Below are 12,715 nucleotides of genomic sequence, written 5' to 3' on the forward strand. Positions count from 1 at the left end.
TGGAAACCAAAAATGTGTTAATTCGGATTATTTCACTGTCTGGATACATGGGAATTCACTGTATCATTATCTTAGTCTATGTGCGTTCTTTTGTGTTTCCTTTCTCTACTTCTTTATGAATGTTCCGTGTCAATTCGTTTATTTCTAATCTTCATTTCAAATTGATCGGACGCGTGAAGATCCGGGGTAGAATAGGTCTTCAGCACCCATGCTTACCGTAAAAGTCGACTATGCTTGTCGTAAGAGGTGACTAACGGGATCGGGTGGTCAGGCTCGCTGACTTGGTTGATGCACGTCATCGATCCCAATTGCGTGGATCGATGCTCATGATATTAATCACTGGATTGTCTGGGCCAGACTCGATTATTTACAGACCGCCGTCATATACTTGGAATATTGCTGAGTGCGGCGTTAAACAAACCAACCAACCAACCAACATCGTCAGACACAAATAATATGTCCTGTAGCAGCCGACTACAAGGATCTGATGAAAACGGGTTCGAATCCATGTCCCGCGATTATGAGCCTTGTTTTTCGTGTCAACATAGACACAAAGTGGTACAGGTCTTTGAACAACGGCGCACTCGATTTCAATCCAACACAGAGCCGATTCTATGTGGTGTAGAATTATCTGAGAAGCTACAGTGTGATCAGGAGGTGAGGTGAGGTGAAATGGGGTTTAACGTCGCGTCCAAGATTATTGCACTTATATAGCGACGTGCATGCACGCGTGTGTGTTTGTTTGGCTGCTTGTACTAGTCCGGACTGATGCCGATTAATAGAGCTAGCACACCGGAATACAATACCGCAGTTTAAATGAATACTCCACTCAGACACAGTACACTGACTCCAAGCCGACGAGTCCTTGTTTTAGCCCCTTGATGCCGAGCGCCAGGCAGGGTAACAACAAGTACCATCTTTCAAAGTCTTTTGGTGTGACGCGGCCGGGGATCGAACCCGAACCTTCCGCTCTCCGGGCGGACGCTCTACCACTAGACCACGGAGGCTGTCAATGTGATCAGGAATAGCACAAATTTGTGATTAACAAATTAGATTATTGATTCGTCTCTTAAATGTAGAAAAAAAAACTGCTTTCATGTCTCTTCTGAAACATGAATCTTTTGTTGAAAAAGTAAACAAACCCAACCGATTTCAATGCAGCTGTTTTATTCCTGTGAGGTATACAACCACATAAACATCTATGCATTCATTCATGCCAACAACTGAATACAACTTCACACCGTTGTGACTGTGCATAACATTCTACTCCTATTGTATGTACACTATACACACGCCTGAAGGGCACTCTGTACACCATACAAGCTGGATCAACAATACAGCATGTCTGTGGTCTGACTAACAGAAGTTGCTATCATGGATGGTAGTCACTCAGCGTGACCAAACAGTGATACTTTTCCTGAACACGACCCTGTTGTGTTCCTGTCCTTGAACAAGAACAAACTATTTTTCTCTTTCTGAACATAACCTCACAGTTTTCTCTTTCTGACTATGACCAAACAGTGGTCCGCTTTCTGAATATGACCAAACAGTGGTCCGCTTTCTGAATATGACCAAACAGTGGTCCACTTTCTGAATATGACCAAACAGTGGTCCACTTTCTGAATATGACCAAACAGTGGTCCGCTTTCTGAATATGACCAAACAGCGGTCCGCTTTCTGAATATGACCAAACAGTGGTCCGCTTTCTGAATATGACCAAACTGGTCCTCTTTCTGACTATGAACTAGCTACCTGAAAAGTCATTTCCCTGTGAATCTTGCAGAATGTGATGGTCTCTTGGGAGATTACAAGCATGAACACATAATAAATGTTTGTGTTGTAATCCCAGCAGCTATGTCAGTTTTGCAACAAAGTCACATATTTCAGGACTGTTTCCTGTGACCTGCACTCAACAAGGGATATTTTTTTTTTTTTTGATAGGCATTTTACAGTATTAAAGAAGTTGTTATCCACAAAATTGTGTCTATCTTGGGATATTTATTGAAGTGAAGTGTATACTTCTCGTAACTCATACTTTCCTTGAAATATTGTTCTGATATCATTGGACAAACACGTCCACAGTCCTTTAAGATCTGATCAAATGTTGGACGTAGTTAGCAAGTCTTTCAGGTAGCAGATCCCCGCTAATATACTGCTTAAAACTGAAGAACCTGAACATACCCTTATACCAACTCAGTAAGTAGACAAGACCACAGACAAAATGCATCCATAATAGCAACTTCGTATCTTTGCTTAATAAATATATAAAGACCACAAATTTGTGAAAATATCACTAGAAACGTAACAACAAAATGATGCTTTTAACATGTGCCAAAGTAACATGGAGTACAGCCTATTTCATACCATCAAGCTGTGACTGGTTCCTAACACACACGAGAGTGATCTCCCTCTAAAAGACACTAAGGACTCATGGGTAATTTCAAAACTGGTGGCAATCCTGAAAACAGATGGGTGCCATCTTGCATGGAAAATTGGCAAATCTGCCTTTCCGTTATAATTACTTATCGTAAGAGACAGCAAGTTGTTTTGATCGTATTTTCCCCAAGAGACAGTCAAGTTGTTATAACTGTTTTTTGAATTCCAAAGAGAGGTGCCTAGATTTACCTATTCATGGTCAAGATGGAGCAAGGTCTAGATGACCATGTTGAATGCAAGGCGATGGTTGAAGTCCTCATCAGTCAACCATCCAACTATGTACATCATGTACTTATCAAAACCATCTCAACTTGTTCATATTATGACATCAGCCTGTAGTTACTAGATCTTTATCCACATTAGAATGATTTCGATATTATGCTGCAAGACCACTGTTAAGAGTTTGACCTCAAGTGAAAGTCAGACTCACTGTCGAACATTCTCCACCTTGTCAGTAAGTGTGGCCTGTATCAATACCATCAGGTCAGCATATTGTTTCTTAAAACTGGCAGCAATCAAATCAACAGTAATTTCTGAGTGTTTTCTTGAAAGTGGCGTCCATCGTATATATCGCACCAAACATTCAATGTGAAATTTCTCTAAAATTATCCAAAACACAACTTCACTGTATAATACTCACAACCAAACGTAAGCATAGGTGGATGTTTTTTTGACAATTCAACAGAAACAATTGCACATTGCATGCAATGGCGATTTACAGGTATTTAACAAAAACAAAACCTTTGTGTTTTCTTGATGTGGCATGCAAGTCTTGGTCATGACAAGACTAGACAAGTGTAGCAGTTTTAAGGGTGTCCACACAGGCCCTGTGAATTGACACTTTTCTGGTACAAGGTGTTCTGGTATGATTGAACATTGGATCATGGAACGATGCTCAGGATGTTAATCACTGGAGTGTCTGGTCCAGGCTCGATTATTTACAGACTGCCATCATATAGCTGAACTATTGCTGAGTGTGGCGTTAAACAACAAACAAATAAACAAACAAACAAACAAACACTAAATATTGGTTAATTTTTCATTATTAACTTTTCTTTGCACTGCATTTGTCTCTGATGACTGTAGAAATGTTGATGTACTTGTGGTGAATGAAAATCCAACTATGCTTAAGTTTTGGCGATGTGTATACAATACAACCTATCTTATACATGATATCTTAGAATCATCCACCTTCTTAACTTAAATATAGATTGGATGAAAATTTAAAAGGTTTCCTTTATACCTTGGTTGGATTTTCAAGAAGTTTTGTTGATAATAAACTTTAGACTTCTGGTTTAACTTGGCACTTGTAACAAATACATTGCAACAATACACTTTGTACCATGATACGCAACACTGTATTAAAACAGTGTACCATGGTACATGTATTGTAACACTGTCACAATATACATTGTACCATGGTACATGTATTGTACACATATTGTGATACATGTTCTGCACCACTGTATCATGATTCATATATTGTACCATGGTACATCATACATGTATTGTACCCATATTGTGATAAATGCATTGTACCACTATATCATGATGCATATAGTGTACCATGGTACATGTACTGTACACATATTGTGATACATGTTTTGCACCACTGTATCATAATACACATATTATACCATGGTACATGCTTATTGTACCATGGTACCTGCATTGTACACTTATTGTACCATGGTACAAGCATTGCAACACTATCGTGATACATGTATTGTACCACTGTATCATGATACACATAGTGTACCATGGTACACACATTGTAAGACTATATCATGATACACATATTGTACCATGGTACACATATTGTAAGACTGTATCATGATACAAATATTGTACCACGGTGTAAGGTACCGTTGAATACGGTCCCTTGTTCTAAGAAACAGACATGGACAGATTGAGGCACATTTATCACCATGTGAACTAGTGATTATGTTTTGCATACATTTCTGAAAACTTCACACAAATACACAGAACACTATACACTGATCATACAAGCTGACGCAGCTAATTCAAAAAATATAGTTTGATCTAATTGCAGCATGTACATATGAATTGGGCACAATTAGTGTGTTTAATCGTCTCAATTGTTCAGGGGCTATCTCAAATATGAAATGAAGTTTTCGGTTCTAGGACCCAAACCAACAGGTCTGGCTTTCTCACCTGGACGCGAAACAGCCACGTATCCTACAACAAGACAAGCTGTGGAGCCGTCCATGTACAAATGAACACACTAGAACTTGCACACCATTGCCATTGTAAGCTTGTAACCGTAAAACTTCACGTAAAATGACATGACAATTTATGAGACAACCCCCAAAGGTTCCGGGCAATAATATACAATGGCCATCGTCATGGCAACCTAGACATAAATATACAATCTACACATACAATTATAAATACTGCTGTATTCATAAATATATCACCTCTGCTTTACTTTGTAAACCCTGTTTGATTGTACAGCTGTCATATATCATGACTTTTGATATGGTAGTGGACATTCTCTGCAAGGTGCTCGTAGGTTTTGATTAACACTGGTTCAGTGAAGGCTAAAATGCGCTTAGTTCTCAGGCTGACCTGCTTTGGTAACCATGGTAACACAACTCGGCAGGAAAGAACACCATTTTTGCTATTTAGACCATCTACTGTTTAGGAAATCGTTGCCTGAGAAACAATCGTTAGCCTAAGAATCAACACGCTACACAGACCATATGCTTGTTTTAGATTTCATGACAAAAGACACACAAATTACCGACTGTTGCATAACGTAGCATGCTTCCTGTATGAACACCTGTAAACTGTCAGGAAGTGACTACACGGGTATACTGCCTGCTTCTTTTGGCTGTCATAGCATTGGAAAAATCCAATAACAAAAATATAGTGTCAACACATATGATGTACACATTACATTCAATCAGCACTAACAAACAAAACTATGTCAACCTCGTACTGAAGCACAGAACAATCCATCCATCCTCTGTAACATCATCTTCCCGGGGGAAGAGTTTCTAGCCTGCATCAAAGCCTAGTTTCTACCCTTGCCACATCAAGGCCACTTTTCTTGGCTCGACCCTGGCGCCACTCATGTAGATCACAAGTTGTGCCCTTGTAATAAAAAGGCGATATCAAATCAGATTGCTGTTTTTATCTTGTATAGCGATACCATATACGACCACCTAGTCCGTCAGATAACGAAAACATTCGCGATTTCATCCCGGGACACAAAATTTTTTTTTTTAAAAATAGGCAATCGATGGGGGTTAAAAGATGAAAAGACCAGTTTGTGTGAACACAGACAGGCAGTGGCAAATCACTTTCATACGAAGGTGTACCAGTCGTGGATGTTGATTTTGTGAAACATTCTCTATTTGGACTATCCATATGTGCGATAGTCCAATCATATTTAGCAAAGGAAAGTGGGCTTGATGTCTTGGGTTTTGGGGTTTTTTTTTTTGTTTAACGCCGCACTTAGCAATATTCCAGCTATATGATGGTAGTCTGTAAATAATCGAGTCCAGTAAATAATAATAAACAATCCAGTGATTGACATCATGAGTATCGATCCATGCAATTGGGACACGATGACATGCATCAACCAATTCAGCCAGCCTGACCACCCGATCCTGTGGTATAGTCGCCTTTTACGGCAAGCATGGCTTGCTGAAGACCTATTCTATCCCGGTTCCTCACGGGTCCAGGGCTTGATGTGGCAAGGGTGTAAACAAGACCTTGATAAAAAGGCTAGTGGACTCTCTTGCCTTGGGAAGATGCAGTCCTTAAAATTGAATGGTATGATGGTTACATTTCTAGGCTTGTCTTAGGCATGAACAGATTTCTCAGGTCCTGTGACATTGTGATCAGAGACCAGCTACCTCAGCATCATGAGATTAGGATGTTAACGAAGATATTTCTGACACAATCTGTAAAAATGCAGTTATTTGATTAGGAAACACCACTAGGTCATAAGTAGTTACAATATTTGACTTGAACACACTCCTCGGACAACTGATTACTTGACAGGAGTGTTATGTTGGTCACTTCCAACAACCAAGTGCAGCTTGCTGTTAACACGGACTAGTGACTGAGCACTTGAACTTCTTTATTCACGTTCACAGAAGATTGTCCCGGGTACGCAGGTCTTTCTGGTGGACACTATCTACAATGGGGCATTATATGTAATAGGAAAATAGAAACTTTTCCCTAACACGATAAACCGATTCCCGGGATGAAAATATTCCATCTGAACATGACCAGGTACAGAAAATCTCAGGTGAACACATCCCCGACCCTACCGTGACCAGATATAGAAATTCTCAGGTAAACACATCCCCGGCCCTACCGTGACCATATACAGAAAATGTCAGGTGAACACGTCCCCCGACCCTACCGTGACCAGATATAGAAATTCTCAGGTGAACACGTCCCCTGACCCCACCGTGACCAGATGTAGAAAATATCAGGTGATCACGTCCCCGACCCTACCGTGACCAGATACAGAAACTCCAAGGTGAAAATATTCTCAACTTTTCCGTGACCAAGCGTATATGACCAGGTAGAGTGAAAATCGACTGTGAAAATGAAGAAAGAATATTGATGAGAGAATGAGCTAGCAATGCCATCCCGAACCTGCAGGATTCAGCCCTTTACGATGAGTCTCCATCAACCAACCAACCAGCTCACACAAGGTCAAGGTCAGTCCAAAAATGTCCACAGCAACGTTTGATCAAATTTTCTAACGAACACATAGAATTTTATTTTGGCCAGAGTTTTTTTAGCTTCTTAATTAAATATACACTTCAGTTAAATATCAACGACTCGAATAAGTAGGACATCAACAAATCAGTGGCCCAGGAGTTATCTCCCCTGGTCCACAGCCAAGCTGAAGTGTTCACATTGTAATTTACAACTTGGCAACAATTATCACAAAGATACGACAATAATGTCAATGACAAATAAATGACACAGTAGCTTTACTCCTACTTGTATTTGTACTCCCCCAGCTGTGGAAGGCAGAAGTGCAAGGCATCCCCGACTAGTTTCATTGCCCGATCTCAACACCACCTGGTCCTCTTCATCTTTCCCCTCATCTGATGAGAGGCTTGCACAGTGGGCTATTCAGAGTTGCCTCCCATATCTATCGCACGCCAATATGTACGTGAAATGCTGTTCTACAACTATAAGGTGATTTGTCTTCAAGTGAAACGTCTTCATTACCAGATACAGGAATTTATCTTGGACTCAAAAAGTGAGTGAGTTGGGTTTAACGCCGCTTTTAACATTATTCCAGTTATATCACGGCGTGTCAGCTTAATGTGGGAGGAAAGCCAGACGTGATGCAGGTCTCAGACGTTTACCACTTCGGTGAAACCCACGAGCACGGATATGGTGCTGACAAACCTAGAAACATAATCGGGGCGAACCGGGATTTGAACCCACAATCATAGGTTTCTGGCGTGCCCAAGGAACGCAACTCTGCACAGCGAATCCCGGCGCCTTAGATGACTGGGCCACCCGTGCCCCCAACTCAAAAAGTGGCCATGGCAGACAAATTTGGAGAACAAAAATATTTTGTTCGAAATAGGGACTTTTTAAACTTATTTTCCTACATTGAGAGATTAAACATTGCATTTATCATTGCATTAGGCGATAATGTATAACCAAATCCTCCTGTTGTATCAGTGAAATGCAAGTTTCCTCCACAAAGCCTCATAAAAGGTTGTATCCATAATGGTATGAATCCGAAAATTTGTAATTCAATTTAGGAATTTTGACTGCTATTTGTTGGAGCCTTGGGGGCAGAATATGGACCTGTCAGCTTAAATAATCCCTGGTATCCACCAGCAGTCTGTGTGGTCTGTGGAAAGAGTGTTGCTGTTTAACCAACAACCTGGTCTCAGACCACTTACTAGAAACACATGATGTGGTTATCATCCAGAGACAATTCACCTCTTTAAAACAAACAACCTCATTATAACAAAAAAACACTTAACAACAACAGCCCTTTTCTCAATGTCAAAATGTCTGACAACCACTCAATAATAATTTTGAACTTGGCATGTCAAATTTACATTGAAATTAATCCCCCATTCTAAGAAATTCGTTATGAACCTTTATCCCATTGACTTAGTATCTCTCAACAGTGGTAACCATGGTGACGCATCAACAGTACCAGTCTCCGCATCCGCTCAGATGCTAGGTACCACTAAAGGCAACAGTGATTGTGTCGATGATAATTGTCCTGAATTACCTCCCTTGCTGTCTTTCTGAACAGAAGCTTCAAATTGTCCCACTATTGAAATATTTTCACTGAAAAATCCAGGTGACGTATATGGCTAGTAACACACTTTGACGTCCACCATGTTCAACTGCCATGCTGTAGAGGGTGTAGCACAACACATTATGATATGATTTGCAATCTGACTAAACACGCCGTAACATGCTTGCTTTGACGATACATAATAGCACTAAGACACCATTCGTTGAGAGAGGAGGATCAGGTCAAGTCCATGTGTTCTTCAATCAGTGGTCCGAAGTAGGCTTGGGTTGCATGTTCCATTCCATCGTTAACACGTTCCCCGACAACTGTGCCTGCACCAATTAGAGAAGGACTTGCGTAGACCGGGCTATCATTCACATTCCGATGCGTGTGAAAGGAGGACATTTTTGACGATTCGTGAATAGCAGGGACAGGCATTGCCTTGAACAGATGGTCAAAGTCTGCTTTGGAAACAGGAGGATCCGTTGAAATGGAGGTCATGCTGTTGTCGTGACTCAACTGTGACCCCTGTTCTGAGGTCTCCTGGTATCTCATCCAAGGTGACTTGGACTCCTTCGATTTCAGCGCCGTTCCTTGTTCCAGCTGAGCCAAAATGGCCGCGTCTGCTCGCTTGAGGGGAGTCCATGGCAGGTACTGAGCCTCGGGAGAGGAGTATCCTTGTGAAGCGTTTGGCTGGGAAATCATGGGGTTGAGAATTTCCTGTGGCATGGGGGTAGCGACGTCGAGTGGTGTGAGAGGGAGGGGGGAGGAGAAGCCAGTCGAGGTGACAAGGTCTTCATGAGGCTGGGAGATGAGATTCTCGGGGTACTGATAGCTCTGTAACCCCGACTGACCCGGTCCGCTTTGCCCAAAGTCGATGACCGGCATGTTCTGTGGGTCGATGTGAAGCTGCTGAAACTGACTGCTTAGCTGACCATGTTTCTGAAACGTCTGTCTTTTCTGCTGCAGTCGATGTTGCATCAGCTGATGCTGAAGAGGCTTATTGGTCATGTGGAACTCCATTCCCCCGTAGCCTCCTCCTGCCCCTGCTCCTGCCCCTGCCCCTGCCCCTGCCCCTCCCTGACGGAGGACGTTGTCCTGGCTGCCTACACGGTCCATCTGCTGTTCCACCTGCATGGACTGCTTGAGTGCCAGGAGGCGATGAGGCTGGATGTCGAAGCTCTCCGACGGCAAACTCATCCGCTTCATCAGGGGACGTCTTCTTGGAGGATGCACAGGCTGCTCATCAAGCGACCATTGTCTGAAGGACGGGTGGTGGGGAGCCGACAGCTTGCGGTGGGGCAGGGAGTGGGGATGGGGAGGCACCGGGATTTGTTGCTGAAACATGTTCTGGAGCTGCTGATGTTCCTGCCGCAGCTCAACCATACCTTTCGCTCGCATACTTTCTCGCAAACGCTGTCGGAATGCTATTATTCCCTGCGCTACGAGTCCATCAGACGCTCGCCTCCCTTCTCTGAAATTCACAGGTGATCGTGTCTGACTCCGATCTTGAGTAGGCTCATCAGCCCCTTGCGTGTTTATGTTTGTATCACCGGGATTCGACGCCACGCTCGTGGACGACGGACTGTTACACCGAGTGCCCACCTGCAGCAGACTCGGGTTACCATGGCCACCGTTACTACAGTTACTTCCACTAGAATACACAGGGATGGATGCATTGTACGCACATGAACTGAAACTATTCTGAACACAGGAAGTGAGACTAGAATTGACATCTGCCTCTAAGGAGGAATCAAAACTTGCGAAGGGAGACTGTAGCGATCCTGCCGCGTTGAGAGACGTGCTACTGTTATTGCTGAGTAAATTGCTTATATCTCCATACATGCAGCTGGGCACGAGCGCCGGGGCCATCACGTTCCCGTCCACAGATTGTCGATGATGTAAGTCACTCTGGGAGTCTCTATCTAAAATATCCACCTCAACGCCTTCGTCAATAGACGTTGTGATCACATGACCCGCCACGGATTGCATTGTTTTCAAGAAGGGCGGAGGAAGGATATCGTGTAAACAGTGAGGGATGACAGTAGGCGGCACAAGGTCAAAGTCTAAGGTCGGATGTTTTACAACAGCCAATAACTGAGGGGGTTGAACCGGCGGACTGGCACAGTCGGTGGTCCTACTGAACACTCCTTGCTTCACACTGCCTAGTGACGGACGATGCATGCTCCCTGGGGGCGGCTTACTCCTCATCATGGCTTGTTCTGCTATCGTGCTTGGGCGTCGGCGACGGGCATCGACTCGGTTCTCGGTTGGGTAACTGCTGCGATGGTGTCTCAGTCGATCGAGTAGAAGATAGTAGATTGCCGTGTAGTGATCATACGAATCACTGCGCAGAGCCTGGGGAGGAGAGAGAGAATACTGTATCTGCCACAGATGCTGTGGATATAAACATTCACTGGCTGTTGTACGGTGGTAGAGTCATATTCTACTACTGTAAAACAGATGACACCTGCAGAGTTATCTCCCTTACACTGGACACATGGATTCCAAACGTAGGACCTATCACAGATTTACTCTTCTACAAAATCGCACAACCCTCCACTAACCCAACAAATCACTCTTCTAAAAAATCAAACAACCCTCCACTAACCCAACAAATCACTCTTCTAAAAAATCACACAACCCCCACTAACCCAACAAATCACTTTTCTATAAAATCACACAAACTTCCACTAACCCAACAAATCACTCTTCTGTAAAATCACACAAACTCCCACTAACCCAACAAATCACTCTTCTATAAAATCACACAAACTCCCACTAACCCAACAAATCACTCTTCTATAAAATCACACAACTCCCACTAACCCAACAAATCACCCTTCTATAAGGGTTTTGTTACATGTTATCATCATAACGACAAGTGGGCTGAAACTGTTTTTTTGTATCGCTGCCTCTCCCCATCACCCTGCCCCCATCACCCTGCCCCCATCACCCTGTCCCCATCACCCTGTCCCCATCACCCTGTCCCCATCACCCTGCCTCCATCACCCTGTCCCATCACCCTGCCCCCTCCTCCCTGCCCCCTCCTCCCTGCCTCCATCACCCTGTCCCCATCACCCTGTCCCCATCACCCTGCCCCCATCACCCTGCCCCCATCACCCTGTCCCCATCACCCTGTCCCCATCACCCTGTCCCCGTCACCCTGCCCCCGTCACCCTGTCCCCATCACCCTGTCCCCGTCACCCTGTCCCCGTCACCCTGTCCCCGTCACCCTGCCACCATCACCCTGCCCCCATCACCCTTCCCCCATCACCCTGCCCCCATCACCCTGCCCCCATCACCCTGTCCTCATCACCCTACCTCCATCACCCTGCCCCCATCACCCTGTCCCCATCACCCTGCACCCATCACCCTGCCCCCATCACCCTGTCTCCATCACCCTGCCCCCGTCACCCTACCTCCATCACCCTGTCCCCATCACCCTACCCCCATCACCCTACCCCCATCACCCTGTCCTCATCACCCTACCTCCATCACCCTGTCCCCATCACCCTACCCCCATCACCCTGTCTCCATCACCCTGCCCCCGTCACCCTGTCCCCATCACCCTGTCTCCATCACCCTGCCCCCATCACCCTGTCCCCATCACCCTGTCCCCGTCACCCTCCCCCCGTCACCCTGCCCCCGTCACCCTGCCCCCTCCTCCCTACCTCCATCACCCTGCCCCCATCACCCTACCCCCATCACCCTGTCCCCATCACCCTGTCCCCATCACCCTACCTCCATCACCCTGCCCCCGTCACCCTGCCCCCGTTACCCTGTCCTCGTCACCCTGCCCCCGTCACCCTGCCCCCTCCTCCCTACCTCCATCACCCTGTCCCCATCACCCTGCCCCGTCACCCTGTCCCCATCACCCTGCCCCCATCTCCCTACCCCCATCACCCTGTCCCCATCACCCTGCCCCCATCACCCTACCTCCATCACCCTGTCTCCATCACCCTACCTCCATCACCCTGCCCCTGTCACCCTGCCCCCGTCACCTTCTCC

General features: G+C 44.9%; 1 protein-coding gene across 1 annotated transcript in view; it reads right to left on the reverse strand.

The window, feature by feature from the left end:
• Window positions 1-1,174: 1,174 nt before the first annotated feature.
• Window positions 1,175-12,715, reverse strand: part of LOC139472874 (serine/threonine-protein kinase SIK1-like) — a 54,549-nt gene continuing 43,008 nt past the window's right edge. The window contains exon 9 of the mRNA XM_071255342.1: window positions 1,175-11,062. Within this exon, the coding sequence (XP_071111443.1) occupies window positions 8,942-11,062 (2,121 nt within the window). The 3' untranslated portion in view covers window positions 1,175-8,941. The remainder of the gene's footprint in view (window positions 11,063-12,715) is intronic.

The sequence above is a fragment of the Haliotis cracherodii genome, unplaced genomic scaffold, assembly GCF_022045235.1.
Source record: "Haliotis cracherodii isolate W230 unplaced genomic scaffold, xgHalCrac1.p SCAF_25, whole genome shotgun sequence".
Classification (NCBI taxonomy): domain Eukaryota; kingdom Metazoa; phylum Mollusca; class Gastropoda; order Lepetellida; family Haliotidae; genus Haliotis; species Haliotis cracherodii.